This window comes from Cololabis saira, chromosome 7 (genome assembly GCF_033807715.1).
Source record: "Cololabis saira isolate AMF1-May2022 chromosome 7, fColSai1.1, whole genome shotgun sequence".
Lineage (NCBI taxonomy): Eukaryota > Metazoa > Chordata > Actinopteri > Beloniformes > Belonidae > Cololabis > Cololabis saira.
This window is the reverse complement of record NC_084593.1, coordinates 40,636,564-40,659,621: the sequence shown is the minus strand read 5'-3', so window position 1 is coordinate 40,659,621 and position 23,058 is coordinate 40,636,564. Positions and strand designations below refer to the sequence as shown.

At 40.4% G+C, this 23,058-nt stretch overlaps 1 protein-coding gene across 1 annotated transcript; it reads left to right on the top strand.

Annotated features, from left to right (window-relative positions):
• Positions 1-49: 49 nt before the first annotated feature.
• On the top strand, positions 50-19,701 carry ptcd3 (pentatricopeptide repeat domain 3). The gene is made up of 23 exons (XM_061726423.1): positions 50-143; positions 783-835; positions 2,081-2,120; positions 2,247-2,292; positions 4,277-4,345; positions 4,604-4,708; positions 4,786-4,909; positions 6,283-6,380; positions 7,095-7,259; positions 7,348-7,408; positions 8,238-8,320; positions 9,189-9,333; positions 9,870-9,920; positions 10,003-10,092; positions 10,295-10,323; positions 10,877-10,983; positions 11,078-11,156; positions 12,075-12,165; positions 12,881-12,966; positions 13,080-13,216; positions 14,909-14,950; positions 15,118-15,276; positions 19,554-19,701. The coding sequence occupies exons 1-23, from the start codon at positions 55-57 to the stop codon at positions 19,597-19,599; spliced, it is 1,995 nt and encodes a 664-aa protein (XP_061582407.1). The 5' UTR covers positions 50-54; the 3' UTR covers positions 19,600-19,701.
• The last annotated feature ends 3,357 nt before the right edge of the window (positions 19,702-23,058 follow it).

The following is a 23,058-nucleotide window of genomic DNA, read 5'->3' as shown; positions in this document are numbered from 1 at the left end:
GTCCCTCCCAGAATCCTCTCTGTTTTCACGTCATCTGACGTAACCCGGACCAACATGGCGGCCTGCAGTCCCCATGTACTGTACTGCGCTCGGACAAGGGGACGGTTTCTAAGGTGGAATCTGGAATACCTGTGGAGAAACAGGTGCGACCTGGAGGAAAAGAGTTTGGTTGTGCTATATATGTATTTATATGCACGTATATAGTTGGTCTTCACGTAGAGCCATGTGTTTTGGTGCAAGAGAGGCTGCAGCTACCAGCGTGTGATAGGTCATGTTTTTGACTGTTCTGTCAAACGTCAGCACAAATATACCATAACTATTAACTAAGCAGCTGCAGGAGCTGGAAAAACTGCCCCTACCATTCCAACTCATTTTGCTCGCGCATTAGAGTGATCAAGTCATTTCAACTGTGTACATGTCTTTTCCAGGATAGTGTAATTATCATTTAGTTGTGGCATTGACCTGTTCAGCAGAGCATTTCAACTACACAGGGAGTGGAAATACAACATTCGTCTGGGAAAATACGTCTGAATGTCTTATGAGAAAATTGATCTAAATATTATTCATTATGTGTAGACCTTGATTACAAGCTGATGGAGAACCAATCACCTCAATTGCAGTGTACCAGAAGTCTGTAGATACACTTTGTTCATAATGAATGAATATGCATCACCGTGTGAATACATCTGTGTATTCACTGGATAAACTGAATATGGATGATGTGACCTCTGCACACACACTTGCTGTTTCAGTTTAGATAATAAATGTTCATTTCATTTTAGGAACTTTGGATGGACACCAGCTCTGCGACAACAAGCTGCAGATGTTGTTAAAGGTAACGTGAAAGAAAACATTCAACACATAAAACTCAGCTACTGTAAAGGCTTCATGTTTCATCATCCACTTTTCAAATACACATAAATGTGTGTTCAATGTAGGAATTAAATTATTTAATTTTCCTACGATGATCCTCTCAGTAAGTTTTTCTCCTTCGAGGTCAGTGATGCCACTAGCGTGTAGTGTAGTGTGTGTCCTCTCACCACCTCCCCCGGCTAACAGCTGCCTCTGGGAGCTGCACCGCTCTCACAGCTGAGAGAGGACATGTCATTAATCCTGTCCACCGTTACATCTGACATGTACGGAAGAGTATTAGGGCCATGCAGGAGAAAAATATTTGAGATGGGAAGATTTTTTTTTTTATTATGCACTTCGAGAAAAAAGTCGAAATGTCGAGATTATTGTTGAAATACAATTTCGAGTCAAAATTTCGCCTTTTTCTCAACATTTCAACTTTATTCACGAAATGTTGACTTTATTATTGAAATTGTATTTCAACATTAATCATTACATTTTTGACTTTTTCCTCAACTTTTTTTTTTGAAATTGTACTTCAACATTAATCTCGAAAGTGGTCTCTTCAACTAGGGCTTGGCATCGATTCAAATGTCAAGAATCGATTCAATTCCGATTCTTAAAATTCAGAATCGATTATAACGCTTTGATCCGATTCGATTCTGATATTGATTTGGGTTAGTGTTATTAAAACTGTTTTTTCAGCTGTTGCATGGATTATATGACTGTAGTTATGAAACATATTACTACTAGTATTATATTGAGATTCAACAGCAAGTATTGCAGCTATTGATGCTGTAAGGACCAATCACCTCCCAGAATGCTGATAGATCTGCTTTCAGAAACATCGTGGGTCAGAATTACCAAACAGATCCAGGGAGGAAACAGAGACGTATGAAATCGGTTTCATTTATTCCCACATTCCGTTTTTAGCATTTTATACAAATGTAACCCCAAGACGGTATATAAAGTAATGAAATATAGATAATTTATGCAATTATAACTGAAAACTTTAATTCTTTTATACCTTTAAACATATTTAAAGGCGAAAATATGGCACCAGTTATTCTCGTGTCCAACAAAACATTCCTTTTTTGGGTATAAACAAAAAAATACCTAAAGTTGTAATGTAATAATGAAAAAAAAAAACAACTCCACCGGGGTGGAAATGTGGCAGCTCTTCAGTAACATCAGAAACACCTCCCTTTCTCAACTGTGTTTCTTTCAGAGTCAACGGAGGCTATTGTCATCCCCAAGAAAAAAACATGGTAAGTGACGTCTGACTGTCAGGTGACGTAAAGCTGATAACCATTTGTCTACTAGCTAGTCCCTTTTATTGTAACACATTCCATTAATAGCTGTCTTTCTTGTTCTTTTGTAATTTGGATGAACAGGAGCGGAGTGGCCGTGCTGGAGGCTCTGGCCTCCACCGTCAGCAGGGTGAGTTCTTTCAGACCAGCGTTTCCCCAACAGGCCCGGCAGGTTCACATGTTTATCTGCGTCATTAACAGACTTGTGCAGACCTTGATGACAAAACAATGATGATGATCCTTCATTTGAACCAGAGAAACATGAGGGCAGGGGGGCTGGAGCACCAGGGTGGGAGAGACTGTTGTAGACCGTTGGTTGGTTGGTTGGTTGACTGGTTGGTTGGTTGGTTGGTTGGTTGGTTGGTTGACTGGTTGGTTGGTTGGTTGGTTGGTTGGTTGTTTGGTTGACTGGTTGGTTGACTGGTTGGTTGGTTGTTTGGTTGGTTGTTTGGTTGGTTGACTGGTTGTTTGGTTGACTGGTTGATTGGTTGACTGGTTGGTTGGTTGACTGGTTGTTTGGTTGACTGGTTGATTGGTTGACTGGTTGGTTGGTTGACTGGTTGTTTGGTTGGTTGACTGGTTGGTTGACTGGTTGTTTGGTTGGTTGTTTGTTTGGTTGACTGGTTGGTTGGTTGACTGGTTGTTTGGTTGGTTGACTGGTTGGTTGACTGGTTGTTTGGTTGACTGGTTGGTTGGTTGACTGGTTGGTTGGTTGACTGGTTGTTTGGTTGACTGGTTGATTGGTTGACTGGTTGGTTGGTTGACTGGTTGGTTGGTTGGTTGTTTGGTTGGTTGACTGGTTGGTTGGTTGGTTGACTGGTTGTTTGGTTGGTTGTTTGGTTGGTTGACTGGTTGTTTGGTTGGTTGACTGGTTGTTTGGTTGGTTGACTGGTTGTTTGGTTGACTGGTTGATTGGTTGACTGGTTGGTTGGTTGACTGGTTGTTTGGTTGGTTGGTTGACTGGTTGTTTGGTTGACTGGTTGATTGGTTGACTGGTTGGTTGGTTGACTGGTTGGTTGGTTGACTGGTTGGTTGGTTGGTTGTTTGGTTGGTTGACTGGTTGGTTGGTTGGTTGACTGGTTGTTTGGTTGGTTGACTGGTTGTTTGGTTGGTTGTTTGGTTGGTTGACTGGTTGTTTGGTTGGTTGTTTGTTTGGTTGACTGGTTGTTTGGTTGACTGGTTGTTTGGTTGGTTGTTTGTTTGGTTGACTGGTTGGTTGTTTGGTTGGTTGTTTGGTTGGTTGTTTGGTTGACTGGTTGTTTGGTTGGTTGTTTGGTTGACTGGTTGATTGGTTGACTGGTTGTTTGGTTGACTGGTTGATTGGTTGACTGGTTGGTTGGTTGACTGGTTGGTTGGTTGACTGGTTGTTTGGTTGGTTGACTGGTTGGTTGACTGGTTGGTTGGTTGTTTGGTTGGTTGACTGGTTGTTTGGTTGACTGGTTGATTGGTTGACTGGTTGGTTGGTTGACTGGTTGGTTGGTTGACTGGTTGTTTGGTTGGTTGACTGGTTGGTTGACTGGTTGGTTGGTTGTTTGGTTGGTTGTTTGGTTGGTTGACTGGTTGATTGGTTGACTGGTTGTTTGGTTGACTGGTTGTTTGGTTGACTGGTTGATTGGTTGACTGGTTGGTTGGTTGACTGGTTGGTTGACTGGTTGGTTGGTTGTTTGGTTGGTTGTTTGGTTGGTTGACTGGTTGTTTGGTTGACTGGTTGTTTGGTTGACTGGTTGATTGGTTGACTGGTTGGTTGGTTGACTGGTTGTTTGGTTGACTGGTTGATTGGTTGACTGGTTGGTTGGTTGACTGGTTGGTTGGTTGACTGGTTGGTTGGTTGGTTGTTTGGTTGGTTGACTGGTTGGTTGGTTGGTTGACTGGTTGTTTGGTTGGTTGTTTGGTTGGTTGACTGGTTGTTTGGTTGGTTGTTTGTTTGGTTGACTGGTTGGTTGGTTGACTGGTTGTTTGGTTGGTTGTTTGGTTGGTTGTTTGGTTGACTGGTTGTTTGGTTGGTTGGTTGGTTGGTTGGTTGGTTGGTTGGTTGTTTGCTTGGTTGGTTGGTTGGTTATAAAGTTGTATCTTTGTTCCTCTTGGTTGCTAAAGTCTCTTTTTGTCCCCTCCAGGATCCTACAGCATATCCATACCAGTTCCAGGATGATCCATTCCTCTCTCCCAGGACCTCTTCTGAGTTTGTATGTTCAACCACTGACTGATTCTGCATTTAAAAAAACAACGCTTTATTTACAATTTAGGTTGGGTGTTCGTTTGTAACCCCCCCCCAAAAAAAAGAAAAACGATACACAATTTATTTTGTTATAAGACTTAAACAAAAGCTTTTTTCTTTTTTCAGAGTACACAATATGTGTTTAATACGTGTTTAAAACTGGAGCCCTGCCCATCAGCCCAACGCTCACATCCTTGACGTCCTGCTTTCCTCTCTCTCTCTGCAGAAGCTGTTCTCTCTCTCCCAGGAATCGGGCAGAGCTGCAGCCAGATATTTCGTCAACAGCAACCCTAAGTTCTTCACCAAAGACTTTGCAGAGCCGCATATACCGGTGAGAAGCGTTGACAGGACGCGGGTGTGACACACGCTGGTCTGGATGTGTTTGCCTGACGGTGCGTGTCTGTGCAGTGTCTGATGCCGGAGACTCTGGGCCTGTGCACCGAGGAAATGAGTGAGAAGGCACTGAAGGAGATAATCAGCCTGAGAAGAGTTACAGCTGCTGTTGACATGTACGACCAACTGCTTCAAGCTGGTGAGAGACACTTTCATTCCCTCATTCAGGTATCGTTCATGTACAGCCCCAGCATCCCCGACCTGGGGACTCCTCCAGATTATTCTGGATGTTCCTACTGGACCAACATGCTCCACACAAATCACTCTCTTTCACAACAAATGGGTATCGTTTGGCACTTTTCCACAAGCACGTACACAGCTCGACTCAACTAGGCCCAGTTTCTCTTCCACTACAATTCAGCACCTGGATCAGCAGTAGGAGGTTGGAGTGAAGCTGCTGTGACGTATTTGATTGTGTATCTAAAGGAAGAAGACAACAACACTAAAGATGTAGAACCTGGAGGAGATGATAGATGTGCTTCTGGGTCTGTGGCTTGTGTTCGATATCAAGTTAAAAAATGAGAGTGAAAGAAGCTTAAAGTGGCGACGCTTTTTATTTTTTTGTTTGTCTCTGCGCTGCTGAAAAGTCAGCTGGGAGCAGCTATGAAGAGACAGAGCTCCTGGTTAGGCCTGTGTTGAAAAAATCGATTTTCCAATTCTAAATCAATTCTCATGTTAATTCCTCAAAATCGATTTGTACATCTAAAGATCTTCTTTTTTTTTTTTCTTCATTACATTTTTGCCCGGTGAACTTTAATCCCAGTAGTCACGTCCTTTAATTCACACATACGCCTGGTGTGAAACTATCAAACAATGAACATGGCGTCAAAGAGCAGCTGCAGCGTTAACAAAGTGCTGGTTTTTAAAACTCCTGAACTAAATGAACTTTTCTTTGGAGATAATGCTGGATATTTCAGCTTAATTTAAATGATATTTAATTAAAAATCAAAACTTTTTTTCAGCTTTCTTTTGAATGCAGATAATGTTGAGCATGTTTCACTTAGATGTTTTAAACTGTTCCACAGCACAACACCTTGATACATAAATGAAAATGTAGCAACTGCGGTTCTACAGAAGGGGATATGCAAATCATTCCTTCTTCTTGTGGAGGATGAATGATAATAAGAATTAAACTCAAAATAATTATGAAAATGTCTGGGTAAAGTTAATGGAGAGCATGTGACTTTATACATCAGGATTCCTGTTTGATACTTATTCACATCGTAGATTGTTAGTATTTGTAAATTTTTTAAACAGATGTGTGGATGTTGTTAAACGTGGAGAGTTAGATAAAAACAGGATTCAAAAACTGCCATCATTTGGCGATTCAATTTAAAACCAGTGCAACTTCAAACCAAGATTGGTAGTGGTCCATTTAAAAAATGTTGTCAGGGGAAGTTGACTCACAGGCCCCGACCAAGATCCACATTAGGTGTGTGTGTGTGGTTGTGTGTGGTGGTTTTTTTTTTGTCCTACTGTACATCCGTAATTTCTGTGTGTTGCATATTCCAGGCACGGCAGTGTCCATGGAAACCACCCATGATCTGCTGGACCTCATCTGTCTGGAGGGTGACAGAGACCCGGTCCAGGAGGGAGAACCACAGAACGCAGTGAGTGATGATCAGTGACACGTAGGCAGCACTGGAGTTGAGGGGGGATGAGGGGGAAATAAAAACGGTCCAAATCATCCCCCTGTAAAACTGCCATCCCCCCTTTCCATCCCTTATGTCATTTCATCAATGAATGTGGTTTTACTGCTATTTCAACATTTAGAGTCATCACCAGAAAAATAACACCAGAAAAATAACTGTTGAGAAAAAGTTATCCTCTTAAACAGGAAAATCTGCCAGTGGGACAAGATTTATCTTCTTAATACAAGCAAAAAAATTCCACTGGCAGATTTTTTTTACTTATTTCAAGTGAAAATCTACTTGAAACAGGTGAAAATTGTTGTTTTTTCCAGTGATGAGTCTTGTTTTAAGTGTAATGAGATGTTTTTTACTAAAATGAGACATTTTAACTAGAAATAAGACAAATATTCTTGTTAAGATTTTGAGTTTTTGCAGTGATCCATTTTACTTATCCTGTGAAGGACAGAGGCATATTGATAAATTCAGAAAAGTGTTTTTTATTGTTGTGTTTTGATGTATTTGATGTAAGCCCAGTGGATATTTAAAGTTTACAGAAGGCTGCATTTAACTGCTGCTATGTCATTCCTGCAGTATTTCTGCAGGTGTTTTGGTCACTGCTATTATTTGTAATATATTATATTATTTGTAATCAGCAAGAACTGACCCTCTGATCTGTACGTGTGTTGTGTTCAGGAGGAGGCAGGAGAGGAAGCGAGGAAGAGGAGGGTGAAGGGACGCAGAGCAGCAGACCTGGTCAAGGTCAGCTGGAAAGAAAACAACAACGCAGAGAGAATCTTCAACCTGGTGCCGGAGAGAGACACGCGCTGCTACTCTGCTCTCATCAGAGGAATGGTGAAGGTACGTACGAGCCGTTACTGCGTTTGCAGACATGTTCACGCGTTAGAGTCATTCTGATCCATCAAAGGCTGGTTTTATGTCTCCATAGCACGGAGCCTCTGCCAAGGCGTTCAGCACGTACACAGATATGCTCAACAACAGGCTGACAGGTGAGTGGGAGGAGGGGAAAGATCCTGGATTAAAGTGTGGAGAGATTATTTGTGAAACATCGGTTTGATTGAGACATTTTTGAAGTCATGATTTCAAGTTTCCTGTTTTTAATAGTACTTCTGGAGCCTGTTTTTATTTATGGCTCATACAAGAATTATTATGCAGATTATGTGTATAAAGAAAATTGAAACGATTTGAGTTTAAATTTGGAATATTGAAAATATAGTTTGTTTTAACATTTAATCTAAAATTATAAAAATTTAAATTATCAAAAAAAGTTTTAAATGGTTAATCCTCAAAAATGGTGCAGGTGTGTTCTAAAGATACTTCAGTATCTTGTGATGTAATGATCCAAACTTAACAAAACACAGCTTTTCTATTGGGAAATCATTCTGTGGAAGTACTGAAAATATTGTGAATCTGTGTTAATAAACGGAGGGCCGTACTCGCTTGTCAATTGCTAACGAGCCACAAAAATCTGAACTTTTCAGTTGTTGCCACTGCTGAACAGCCAAACAAACTTCAGATGGATGTTCATGAAACTTTATAGGTGCATTCATCATTTCATTAGAATGTGTGGTAAATCTGACACCAGGTGGCCAGTAGGGGGCAGTATAGTAAAAACATTTCAGTTTTTGCCTCATAGCTCAAGAACCACTTTAGCTGGGATGAAAATCCCTTGTCTGTATTGATCTGGAAGTTGTGATGCTGCAAATCCACTTGCATGCCGATGATCACCGTTTGTGACCGTCGGGACTGTGTGTACTCAAACAGAAAGGGAGGGATGAGCTCCGGTGTCTCAACTGTTCCTCTGTCTTCTGTCCCCAGCTGATGTCCACATCTTCAACGCTCTGATCTCAGCAGCTCCAGATCTCAGAGACAAATATAATGAAAGATGGGACCTCGTCGTTGTAAGAACATTCACACAGTTCTGGGTTGATCTCATGGACACATTACCGGACTGCCTTAGGAAATAGACTTTTTTATTTTCTTTTTTTTTTTAAGAAAAAAAACCCCCTAATTTCTTTTTGAGTGAAGAAAAAAGAAAGAAGAAAAAGGAAAAAAAAACTTTCATTGTTTTGGGTGAAGAAAAGAAAGAAAAAAAACTTTAAATTCTTTTTGGGTGAACAAAAAAGAAAGAGAAAAAAAACAACCCTTAATTTCTTTTTTTGGTGAGGAAAAGAAAGAAGAAGAGAAAAAACTTTAATGTCCTGTTTTTTGGTGAAAAAAAGAAAGAAGGAAGAAAAAAAACACCTTAAGTTCTTTTTTTTGGTGAAGAAAAAAAAAACAGGAAATAGATTTTAATGTTGGTGTAGATTCTTAGTTGACCAAACCAGGATAATCCTATAAGTCATAAGTAAAAGGATAAGATAAGGATAAGACCTTTTACTATATGTGCACACATATAGTAAACATATTACTTGTTCAGAAGTGAAATGCCAAACAAAAATGTCCAGCTAAGTTTAATTTAAGCTTTATAGAAAAACCTCTGTGTTACGAAATAAAAATCATATGTAATCAGACTTTCAGTTAAAATCTACAAATGAATGCAATCTAAGCATCGAGTATTCAGCTTGTTATTTATGTACGTTTTAATATACTTTTCTTAGAAAGACATGCAAACAAAAGTTATTATCGCTCATTATGCTTGTTTCTTTTTTAATTTCCTTTTTTTTATGGTTTTTTAAGTCAATAGCAGACAGATTTGGTACCAAAGCCACCCAGCTCTCATGGGTGTGTGTGGGTCTTGGTGTGTTGATTCTTGTTTTCTGCTCGTAGGAGCTGCTCAACCAGATGACTCAACAGAAAGTTCGTCCCAACCTGCTGACCTTCAACTCTGTTCTCAAAGCTCTGAGAAAATGCGGCTATTTGGCCAAAACACACGCTCTCCACGCGCTGAACGAGATGAAGATGCTTGGGATTGGTAATTATGACCCCAATCCAGAAACCCTCGGGAGCGTATGGGATGTGTAAATGAAAGAATATTGCAGCCGTTTAAGTACAAATGCCATCAAATTGCAAAAGCAAAATAACTTAATTAATAAGACAGACAGTTGCGCCAGTAAAATTGAAAAATCCTGTCTCCACTTCCTACCACTAGATGTCACTAGATTGCTTTTATTGTAACCCAGAATTACGTGATGTTGCCAAACATCTACCGGTAACTCCTGAATGGGGTCTGACTGGCTGCTAGAGTCTGCCAGCCAGTGTTATAAATAGAAATGGGAACTTTTTAAGTACATTTAACAATCGCTGCATTGGTCTTTTATCTAACTTTATTCTGTTTTAGAGTTACATGAGAATGCATGTTGCTGCATTATAGGAACATGCTAATTGTATCTTTTTTTCTACAGTAACACGTGTATAAATTAAATGTTACACTGCTGATTTTTACTTTTTTTTTTTTTTTTAAACCTCCAGTTATTTATGCTTACCAGTTGTGTGTATGTGTGTGTGCAGCTCCCAGCCTGGCCTCCTATGACAGCATCCTGGCAGTCTTTTACAAATTAGGTTTGTTTATTGTTTCACACAGTGCAACATTTCTTCTGGCACATTCAGGTTTCCTTTGTTAAGCTCCGTTCTCTCCCTGCAGCGGCGTCTGGCCCCAGCAACACTGACATCTTACAGGAAGTGATGACAGAGGTAGAAGGAACCAGCTTCACCTGCCAGGACCCTAATGATGGTACTGTGTGTGTGTGTGTGTGTGTGTGTGTGTGTGTGTGTGTGTGTGTGTGTGTGTGTGTGTGTGTGTGTGTGTGTGTGTGTGTGTGTGTGTGTGTGTGTGTGTGTGTGTGTGTGTGTGTGTGTGTGTGTGTGTGTGTGTGTGTGTGTTTTGATTCAATACAGTGCATGATACTAAACTTGTTCAACCTCCTTCTCTCCAGTTATGTTCTTCGCCAGTGCAATGAGAATAGTAAGTCTTTATTACCTTTGTTGGACAGTTTCTCTCCTTGTGTTTTTTGTTTGTGTAGACTCATTAAGTACGGAAGAGTATCAGGGCCATGCAAGAGAAGAAATATTTGAGAGAAGTTTTTTTTTATTGTGCACTTCAAGAAAAAAGTGGAAATGTCGATTAAAAAAAATGTCGAGATTAATGTTGAAATACAATTTTGAGAAAAAAGTCGAAATGTCGAGAATAATGTTGAATTGTTGAATAAAGAGGCGAAATTTCGACTTTTTTCTCGAAATTGTATTTCAACATTCATCTCGACATTTCGACTTTTTTCTCAACATTTCAACTTTTTTCTCGAAGTGCAAAATAAAAAAAAATCTTCCCCTCTCAAATATTTTTTCTCCTGCATGGCCCTAAAACTCTTCCAGATATTAAGCCTCCAATTAAATCAGTCAGAGATTTTAGGAGTTATTTTGCTTAGATTTATCATCCACGAGGTTGTTTTGAGAGCACTTCATTGCAGTTTCTCCCAGTGTTCATTAGCGTAATCTATTTCTCTTTTCACGTTTCTAAGTGTCTGGATAGTAAAGATCTGGAGCTGGGCTACAAAGTGCAGAGTCTGGTTGAGGTGGGGGAGAACTGGCGGCTGCTCGGAGACCCGTTTCAGCAGAGCATTTACTAGTAAGAGAGAAGCCTGGGCCCACGCCGCCTGCTTGCTGCAGCTTCTCTGGGTTTGCATGATAATCACGGTGTGCCCGCTCTGCCTTCTCTGCAGCGGCCGCTTCTTCAACCTGCTGTGTATGATGGAGCACGTTGACATCGTGTTGAAGTGGTACAGACGGCTCATCCCCTCGGTCAGTTCATGCACGCATCACACAAATGAAGGGAAACATCAGCAATGCTACCTGATAATGAGTCTGATTCTGTGATTATTTAGGTACGAATTAGGCCTGTGTTGAAAAGATCGATTTTCCAATTCTAAATTGATTCTCATATTGATTCCTAAAAATTCATCATGACATTACAACTTTTGATTTTTTTTTTGTTTATCCCCCAAAAAAAGGAATGTTTTGTTGGACACGAGAATAACTGGTGCCATGTTTTTGCCTTTAAATATGTGTAAAGGTATGAAAACATTAAAGTTTTCAGTTATAATTGCATAAATTGTCCATATTTCTTTGCTTTATATACTGTCTTGGGGTTATATTCCCATAAAATGCTAAAAACCAAATACTCATTAATGGAAAAAAATCAAAGCGATTTAATTCGTCCTCTGTTTCCTCCCTGGATCTGTTTGGTAATTCTGCCCCATGATGTTTCTGAAAGCAGTTCTATCAGCATTCTGGGAGCTGATTGGTCCTTACAGCATCATCAGCTGCCAATACTTGCTGTTGAATCTCAATATAATACTAGTAGTAATATGTTGCATAACTACACAGTGATGTAATTCATGCAACAGCTCAAAAAACAGTTTTAATAACACTGACCCAAATCAATATCCGAATCGGATCGGCCTTATAAGTAATTACCTGTTTTTCCTTCTCATTATAACGTGCAGTTGTTACAATAGAAACCACAAAATGGCTCTGGCAGACATTTACTTCTTTGCCCTCAATCTAAACCGTGACTTGAGTCATCAAACCTTCATGTTATGTTAATTTGATTAACTGTGTCTTCCAGCTGTTCTATACTGTGTAATTCACTCGTGAGCTCACTTAACACATGCACATTGTTGCACCAACAGTCACTCACACTTGTTCTTTCTTTTGTAGTTGTTCTACCCCAACTCTCAGGGGATGAGGGACCTGTTGCAGTGTCTGGACGCAGACGGACGTCTGGATCTGCTGCCTACTATATGGAAAGGTGAGTTCCAACAGTTTGGCAGGTTCATTGCCTTGATAAGATGTGTTATACAGTAATATCTGGTTTTTGGCGGGGGTTACGTTCCAAAAAAAACTTGTGATAAGTGAAATCCACGAAGAAGCAACCTTTTTTTGTTTACAATTATTATACACGGCTTCAAATTGCAGAGATCAGCCCCACCCCACCGCGACCCGATTAATTGGATTTGAACGGGAGAAAATGAAGAATGATTATGAAGAAAAAAAAATACATATATAAGTACAGTAGGACAAATTGTGACTGCTCTTCTGATGCTGCTGCATCCTGACTCGCTCTGTAGCGTCTTTTTCTTCTAAAGCCCGTGTTGCTGATGTGTTTTTTCCAGAGCAGAACATAGTTATGGGTCGTTGTTGTCGCTTTTTTTCTTCTGGGCAAAAAGATTCTTATAAACCGACATGCCACCATGGATTATATCTGAGACTGTAATGAAGGATTCATCAAAGGTCCCGTTCCTGAGCTGCTGCTGAAGCTCATTGGCCGTTCTCAGCATTGTTGCTAAGCAACCAACGTTATTGATACAGGAAGTGAAGAAGAGGGGAGACTTTAGCCAATCAGAATGCAGAATGATGCACAATGTAAATCTGTGAAGCAGCGAGACGTGAAAGGTGAACCGTGTTGTAGCGAGGGATTACTGTACACTGTGATAAATGGCTGCACGTCTTCTCCTGTTTTTCAGATATCAAGTCTCTGGGTCACGACGGCCGGCCGGAGCTGATGGAGGAGCTGCTCAGCCTCATGTCCAGAGACACACACAGTCCTGAGGTCAGGAGGGAACTGAAATATTGGATTATGCTATTTTTAGCTTTGGTCATTTTCCATCTGAGTGACACAGTGGGCGTTCTAGCAGCAGAACTAACGGGAACTTTCCTCTGCAGGTCCAGGAGTCTTTTGCTAAATGTGCTTCGGGTATAATGAGTGTGTTTGAGGAGAAGCCCGGGTTGGAGTGGAACACGTCCTCGCTGTCACATGTTACCACGCTGCTGCTGCGAGCCGACAAGACCCAGCCAGCCTGGTGAGTCCACTCCGTTTAGTTTCACTCCATTCACCTTCACAAGCACATGTCTTTCAAAAGGAGAAATATCTATTTGGTAAGGGTGTAACGATACACTAATATCACGATACAGTACGATACACGATATTGAGGTCACGATAACGATACGATACAATACAATATTATAGCAGTATTTTTTTAACAACCTTGAATGAGGAACATATGACTGGAAAAAATGGTCTTTTATTTAAAAGACACAAAATACTAAACAATGCTGTACGTTTGTCCTATTGTTACAGTTTGTAATGCTTTATAACTGTTTAAGTTTTAAAGAGAAAGCCAGGCCAACCATTTTCCACAAACTGAACTAAAAGTAAATGTCAGGTTTGCATTATGCATCTTCAGTTTCATACAAGTACAAATATTTAGCCACAAACTGAATAGTTTCTCTCATGTATGATTTGACTTTTTTCTTTTCCAGAAATTTAACAACTAAAATTAAATAAATAAATAAATAAAAGTGAATAAATAAACTATGAAAAGTCTCAAACTCCAAAGTCAACATGACTGTTATTTATCTTCTGGCAAAGCTAAGAGCTTCACATGCTCCCAGCCTGAGGCCGTAAGGTGAACCCCGGTATCATTTCATCCTTTCACCTTTGGGGACGACACAATCTTTACATCATAAAAAAGATTGATTCATGTTCACCTTAGAAGTAAAAGTTCTGAGCTCAAAACCCCACAAGAGTCCCATGATCGGGACGCAAAACGGTACTAGTTTCTTCTGAGCGTAGTCAGATTTTGGTCCGCGGGTCGAGGTCGTCACGTGATCCCGCGGCACCAATAGGATGTTACTAGTAAACACAATATATTAATATTGATAACCCAATATCGCGCTACAGTTTGTCACCTCCACGACACGTTTTTGTATCACGAAATCTCCTGGCACGATATATTGTTACACCCCTACTATTTGGGAAGGACTGATTTCTGATGGGACGGTCAGATGAATATCTGTTTGGCATTTTGACAACTGGCGCTAAAAAAAGCGTTCACAAGACATTGGTTTACAGGAGTGGATAAACTTAGTTAATGATATATATATATATATATATATATATATATATATATATATATATACATATATATATATATATATATATATATATATATATATATATATATATATATATATATATATATATATATATATATATATATATGATGGAAAAGATGACATTTTGCCTCCGTCTCCAGAAAGATTTGTTTGTAAAATTGTGGATGAAATGGGTTGAATATGTGAAGCCTTTGCGCCCAGAATCTGTGGAGGTATTGAATAGATAAAACTTGTTTTGTTTTTCTCCTCATTCCCCCTCACATTCTTGAATGATCTGAAGACACTAATACTATCATATCATTATCCTTATTATTATCTCATTCTCCACCCAACCGAGAATCAGGTTATTTTTCTTCCGTATGGAGGTTTTATGTTTATAGTCTGTCTCTCCCTGATTGTATAGAATTCTTTGTAGTTTTTGTTTTTTCTTTATTTTTTCCTTTTCTTAATATATTTACTTAAAATGAAAAAACTGGATGGCGGATAAGAATATTACTGCTTTTACTTTGTGATATGTACTGCCATACCTAAATAAAGAATAAAATAAAAAGGAGAAGTATCTGCATCATTCTCCTCTTGTCTTCTTTTGTCCACAGGGAGATGCTACAGCTCTTCAAAGCCAAGAACAGAGTTCCTTCGTAAGTCTCCACTCAAACAAATATCATCCATATGATTCTGCTAGTGCATATTCCAATAGACTAAAGAGGTCACAGGAAATAATCCATACAACATATGATTTGAGACAAATTCTGCATTTCTGGTACCAGCTGCATGTGATCTTGTGTTTCCCTGTGCTGCGTTCCAGTGAGGAGTTGATGAACAACTTCCTGTCAGCGTGTCAACGCAGCGGTTCTTCCCAGAGAGCAGTCGAGCTGGTCCAACTGTCTGCAGCTTTCTGCTTACCGGCCACCTCCAGTCTGGCAACGAGAACAAGCAACGAGTTTGAGTTAACGGAGGAGCAAAGGTGAGGGGGTCACAGGAATCTTCCTTCATCTTGGAACGAAAAGTGGACATACACCATTGCCAAACTGACTCATTTAGCAGTTCCCTAATAAATATTTAAAAACAAAATACCTGTTGGTAACAGAGTAAGAGCAATCTATAAGAACAAAGCAGAGTAGTTTGAGAGTAGCCATTTCCTCAGTGTATGATCCAACAAGATCATACACTGAGGAAATGGCTACGCATATACGCTAAGCATATAACGAACATGATGAAGGATAATTAATGGGGATATTCTGACAGAAGCGTTTGAAGGGCCTACAACAGCAAATCATAGCGACCGTGACTTCAGGGAAATGCAGCACTTAACAAAATACGTTCTGCTGCTGCTAAATTTGAAGCAAAAATGATTCCGTTCAAGCTTTATTTATATAGCGTCAAATCGACAATGTCACCTTAAAACAGTTGAAGAATACAACTTATCCTGTTCCAGATTAGTCCAGTTAATACAAAGCCAATAAAAATAACAATAATATCGCCTTGAATTGCCTTGCTAAGGAAACCAACAGATTGCACCAAAATGGTTTTCTTGCTCACTACAGCACTGAGACTGCCTTTGTCAAGTTATCAATGACATCCACATAAATACAGACTGTGGAAGAACCACAGTGCTGGTATTATTGGACCTCAGCGCAGCATTTCACACCGTTGACCGTGCTCATGGGTCGGACTTTCTGGCACATTACTTGACTGGTTTGAGTCTTACTTAAAGGACAGGGACTACTTTGTGTCAATAGGAAACTTTACATCAGAATCAGCAAAAATGTCATGTGGGGTTCCCCAAGGTCCTATCCTAGGACCCCCCGCCCACCCCGCCCCCCCCTATCTAACATGTACATGCTTCCGCTAGCTCAAATAATATTAAACAACAAGATAAGTTACCATAACTATGCAGATGACACTCAACTTTACATTACAACGTCACCAGGAGACAGTGAGCCCATACAAGTGTTGAGTAGATGAATAGAACAAATCAGTGACTGGACGTGCCATCATGTTATTCAGTTGAACACAAACAAAACTGAAATGGTTATTTCTGGACCAAAAGAAGAGCGTTTAAGAGTCAGCAACAGCTTCAGGTATTACAGCTACAAAACCACCGATAAAATCTGGGTGTCGTCATGGACTCAGAGCTGAACTTTCAGAGAAACATTAAGATAATTACAAGTTGTTCTTCTATCACCTGAAGAACATCTCCAGGATCAAGGACTAATGTCTCAGCAGGCCTTGAAAAACTCATCCATGTGTTTATCTTCAGTCAAATTTATTACTGCAACAGTTTCTTCACAAGTTTGCCTTAAAAGTCAATCAATCAGACAGATACAGCTGATCCAGAACGCTGCTGCCCAGGTTCTCACCAGAACTAAGCAAGTGGACCACATCACTCCAGTTCTGGCTCCCTGTACCTCAGAGGGAAGACTTTAAAATTAGGGATGCCCCGTTACCATTTTTTTCACACCGAGCACGAGTATTTTAATTTGTGTACTCGCCGATACGATACTTCTACCACAAAAATAACTAGGCTAAAAATGCAATGAATTGGAAGGTTTTTTTGCACCAGAAATTCAATTTTAAACAAAACTCTGCTCCGCGGCCCAGTCGCGCCAGGCTGCACACCCACCCGGGGAGCCGCAGGACGGCTCAACATCTCCCCCTAGAGTCACTAACCAGTAACTACAACAACAATGAAGTATCAGTGCCTGGTATCGGAGAATTTCTGCGAGTACGAGTTTATGAGAGCAGTATCGGTATTGGGGCATCCCTATTTAAAATACTTCTGTTAGTTTATAAATCTCTGAATGGTTTGGGACCAAAATACATCAGAGTTGTTGCCATAGCAACCATCCAGAGCTCTCAGATCTTGTGGTTCAGGTCTGTGTCCCCAGAACCAGAACCAAACATGGAGAAGCAGCATTCAGCTTCTATGCTCCACAGCTACCAGAAAAAATGCAGGAAGCTGAAACCCTCAGTCCCTTAAAATCAAGATTAAAACTCATTTGTTTACAGCTGCTTTGATGGAAATATTTAAAATATTCTGAATTTAAAGGAGCTTGAGGCAGGATAGTGGCAGGATTTATGAAAAAAATCTGTATACGTTTTAAGTTTTCTAGTAATAATGTCAGATGAAGCGTTCCAAATCAAAAAGAATGATTCCTCTAGTGCAGGGGTTCTTAACCTTTCTGACCTTGGGGCCCAATTTTTTCAGTACAGAGTGGCCCGAGGCCCGTTAAATATTAACACTGTATAGCAGCGAAGGTCCAGAACATCATAATAAATAAATATATATATATATATATATATATATATATATATATTCAAGTAGCCTCATAGTTGTATCAACATCTGCATCTGACTGTTATATTAAAAAAGTACATATTTGCCCATTAACATGTGTAACTTCAATTACACATTTGTTTCTCTTAAAAATAAAATAAATAAATAAGATTTTATTTTATTTTTCAAATGCTATCTTATTTTATTTCTTTACCAGCAGTTTGAATTTCCCCTTTTCTTTGTTAATTGTCTCAACACATTTTTATAATAAATTAATATAAACACATCTTAGCAATTTAAAAGTTTTGCAGTTTTTCTTTCTTCCCCTTAATCTTATGCCCTCACTTTCTGTCGTTCAGTGAGAGAACTGAGCTCTAATTTCTCCTGCCAGGACTTTAAATCTGGGCTGGATGGTGTCAGGTTCTCATATGCATGTGGAGGTGCTCATTGATGAACCTGGAACGATATTTAGTTTTAATTATGTTCATTGTGGAGAAAGCTGCTTCACAGCTGTATCTGGACCCAAACATGTTTAAGATGGTCAGCTTATTTTCTGTGACTTCAGTTCAGACTTGAGTGGATATGTTTGATGAAAAACTTTGTGTTTTGTTTCAGTGGCGTTTCACTTTCGCACATTGAACGCCACGGTCTCTGAACGTATGAGACACTGGTTTTGTCCCAGTGGGAAGACTGAACAGGATGAATTTGTCCATTCCGGGTTGAACTTCCCTTTCCACCTGTTAGGCTTCTCATCTCTGTAAGAGTCAAGCTAATTACTTACTAAGTAACTTACTGAGTTTTATTTACATTAATAAGTGGTCAGGACTGCGCGTGTCGGATTTCATCCGAGCCTGATCAGCTGAGACGGCCGGGCAGAACCCGCAGCTCTCTGGCCGCTGCAGCAGAGTCACTTTCCGATGCTTTTGCGAGCCCGAACAACAGTCCAGTCCAGCAGCAGACACATCTACATGTACAATCCTTCAGCAGTAACGATGGAGCCCACCGCCCGAGCGGCACCGACGTCCCCGGCTGTGCGGACGAGTCAGGATAATTGATCACGCCGTGCTCGCTCGCTCTGGGCGCAGACCCAAGTAATCGATCCCTGATCCTGGCGGATCTAAACCTACTCTGTGCAAAATGAAGGATTTTCTCTATAAATACACACCATTTCTCTTACTATTACACCTAGAGCTAGCTGAGGGTCTTCTTCTCCTCATTTGGTCGGGAGTTGCTATGCAGTCCCACGGCCCCCGCGGCCCACACGTACAAAACTGAATTTTTTTCGCGGCCCACTAGATGGCGCTCGCGGCCCAAGTGTGGGCCGCGGCCCTATGGTTAAGAATCACTGCTCTAGTGTATCTCTCCGTTGCCTTGAACAGGCTGTGTGCTGCAAAATGTGCTGCAATTCCGGGCCGGAATTTCCCGCACTGGGCTGCGGATGTGACATCACATGGCGCTGCATGCACGTTCTCCCCGTTCTCCCGTGCCGGCTTCACTGTTGGCTGCAGTACCCCCAACGGCCGTCGTGGTGAAGGGTGGCGCTAGAGAGTCTCATTTCTTAAAGGAGCCTCAAGCTCCTTTAACTTTAAAAATTGTTATAAAATTGTAACCCTAGTTTAAGTTTAAGTTTTCTTCATTCTGCCACTGCACTGTGACTTTTTCCCCCTCTCCTCACTCTTCATATATTATGTAAGGCACCTTGAATTGCCGCATTGCTGAAATATGCCATACAACTAAACTTGCCTTGCCTAAAGTAATTTAAGTAATATTAATACGCAGTAGCTCTGTCATTTCTTTTCTTTCCACACTGCATGTTATCTCATCTCCTTTTGTGTTCATTGTTCTTGTGACACCAGCAGTAGCATCAGGTATCCCAGTCCCCTTTTACCCTCAGGGTGATTCTGTCTTTTGGATATACAGAGAATGTCTTTTTAACTGAGAGAATGTGTCCTGTGTTCCTCCCAGAGCCGTCCTGTCTGAACTGGAGGCTGCAGCCGAGCCGTGTGACTGAAGGAGACGACGCCGGGCGGGAATCCTTCATGCTGCTATCGTAAACCATTGTCTCTACTTGTCTTCCTGAGCTGTGTAATAAAAACTTGTGATATCAACGTAACCTTGGCCTTCCTCTTTTCTGTCAACTATAGGTGACTGTTTCTTCTTATGCAACGATAAAGAAATATATATGTTTCTTTTCTGCTCTCTCCACATTTATATTTATTTAATAGTTTGTTGTCCACGGAAATTAGACACATGTTGTATTAAAACTTGTTTTTAAAAAGAGAAACACATGCTAAACTACATTCCAAATCAGCATAAAAGGTCAGGCAGTGGAATGTGTGGACAGGTATAAAAACTTTGGGACCATTATAAACAGCAAACTGTCTTTTGTGGAAAACTGTGAGGCCGTCTATAAAAAGGCAAACCAACGTCTCCACTGTCATCTTTTCACGTTGATAAAAAGCTGCTCACCATGTTCTATAGATGTTTTATTATGGGCATGCCAAGTAGTGGCATGACCCCGCTCTGATGTGGAAAAAAAAATGAAACACGGCCCAGAAAACCTGAAAAATGAAGGCGATATAATGGTATACAGAAAAGGTTTCCCTTTTCTTCTTCTTCTTATTCCGAACGCTTTTTCGTCCGTTAATGCGGCCCAAAACCACAACGTGCACCCATGCATGGCATACATCGTTGAATGCGTCTCCATCGTGCCTCGAAGGGCATTACTTTTCTCAGTCAAAAGTGTTACCGTGGCAACGCTAGTTGCCAAAAAGCAAAAAAAAAGGCCAAAATTCGGACGCTTATTGTTCAGCCAAACTTTATCGTAGAGACATCGTTCAAATTTACAAACACTCGGCCCGATTGGCACTTAAGGACCGTACAACCTCATCATGCTAATTATTACGTTTTTTGCGATATTTAACTTTAAATTAAAAAATAAATTCCATTTTATTTTGGACGCTTGTTGCTAGGCAACGGTTTATCGTACAGACATCATTACAACATTGACAAACCCGGGTACTACAACATATTTTAGTCTCATCATGCTAGCTATTACGATTTTTGAGATATTCAACTATGCTCATTTTGATGCTAATGGAACTTTGGACGCGGCAACGCGATATCGCAGAGACATCCATCCAAAGTTAAAAGACTCTGGACGATGTGGACTAAAACATACTGAGGTTTCATTAGGCTGTTGTTTACAACTTTTGAGATATTGAAGCCAAATTATCCCATTTTATCCTATGGGGCTTGTTACCATGGCAACAAAACCTATGCATTTTTATGGGGGAGAATATGACTAAATCATCCATAAATGTGGCCTGAACCGCAACGTGTATCCTGGCCTTGGTTTGGTTTATTGGCCATTATTAATAACCCAAAACATGGAAAGAACCACCTCCAACACCAAACACAACCACTACAGCCCCAAACCAAAGCAAAAGAGGGGGAGAATGGGCAGTAGGGCATGCCCATGTCAACATTTCCTGAAATTTTCTAGTTGAATCTATAATCTCTTTTAGCTTAGTGTCCTAGTTTGGCAATTTACCCCTAAAAAAAAACTCTTACAGTTTTTCACAATTGTTTAAACACATTTATTGGAACATCAGACACAATGTGCACAACCTAAAACTCATTTTTCAGGTGGCTAAACCAATCCTGCTGAACTCCAAGCACATTTACTGCTCTAGACTCAAATTCCCATTCCATACCACACATTTCTCACAACACTACACACAATTCCCAATATCCTGCACACTCTTCCTGAATTCCCTCTCTTGCTGTTCACACAGAACACACAGTCAATAACATTTCTAAACTCCAAAGGCTGTTGTGCAATATGCAATCAGCAATTTGCCATTGAATTCATATTCATTGATGAAGCGGGGTTCAACCTTGTAAAAAGAAGGCGCCAAGGGAGGAATATCATTGGCCAGCGTGCCATCACAGAGGTCCCTGGCCAACATGGAGGGAACATAACAATGTGTGCTGCCATCAATCACCACGGCGTCCTCCATCACCATGCCACCCTTGGCCCCTCCAACACTGCACTTACAGTTTTTTCTGAAAGCTTAGGCGCTAATTATGTTCTTGTAGCACAATTTCTAAAACTATTAACACACATAGCAAAACCACTCACTGAGTTAGCCAAACTAAAAGCACAAATACTGCTTTGCACTCAGTTTGTAATTTTGTAACACACACTTTTCAAAACTGTAGGCACAATTCACTGCTTACACTCAATTGCCAAATTTCCAAAACACTCCTAGCAAAATTATACACATGTATGGCTATTATTTACACTATTTTGCCAACTGTCTGGCACACTTTCACATGTGAAAACAATTTTAGAGAATTAGTTCACTTTGCAATCAGCCTAAGCACTATGAATAAGCCACAGGTAAGCTGTCTGTGTGGAGTACAATGGAAGGAGCAAGAAGAGTAAGAATCAGAGGAGGCCGAGGAAGAGGACATGGAGGTGAAGAAGCAAGAGGTTTAGAGGAAGTTAGAGGAAGAGGATAAGGAGCAGCAAGAGGAGGACGAGGAGGGGGAAGAGGAAGGGCCAGAGCAGACCTGATATGTCATCATATGGGACAATGTTAGTTTCCATAGGGCTGCTTTGGTCCGCAACTGGTTTACCGATCACCCACTCTTCATGGCACTCAACCTCCCCCCATACTCTCCATTCTTACTGTAAATCCAATTGAAGAGTTCTTTTCTGCCCGGCGCTGGAAAGTCCACGACCGCCTTCCCCATCAACACGCAGCCCTTTTACAAGCAATGGAGGAGGCATGTGGAGATATTGAGCAGTTATCATGTCAGGCCTGGATACGGCATGCAAGGAGGTATTTTCCCCAGCGCCTTGGACTGGAGGACATCGCATGCAATGTGGATGAGATTTTGTGGCCGGACCCAGAGAGACGGCATGATGTAGGCTGATTGTCTTTTTTTTGTGAATTTACAGTTTTTTACGATTGAATAAACACAATTTTGATTGTTTTGTTTTGTTTAGCAAAACCATACACACAAATAGCACAACCACATACCCAATTAGCAAAACACCTTAGCTCCTTTGCAAAATGAACCACCCTTGTAAAAACTATACACTAACTTATCAAAACCATATTTTTTTACCATATGAAACACACACGTTGCATATGACTTAACTCTGTTTGCACCAGTTACACTCTGCTGTTGAAAACCTTAAACACTTTCGGCTAATTCTGCTTCTAAGTGCATAGAGTAGTATGGGTGAAGCACACAGTGAATTTGCAAAACATCGCTCGGGTTTGCACATCTGTAAACACAATGTCTGCTCACACTTTTTGAAAAACAATACACAGTGAACACTAAACACACTTGTATGCATTACTGTAGACACCACACAGGAGACAAGACTAATGCTGTTGACAATGTTATTTATTTTTTTCCATATAAAAAAATTTCATATCAAGCAAAAGCAAAA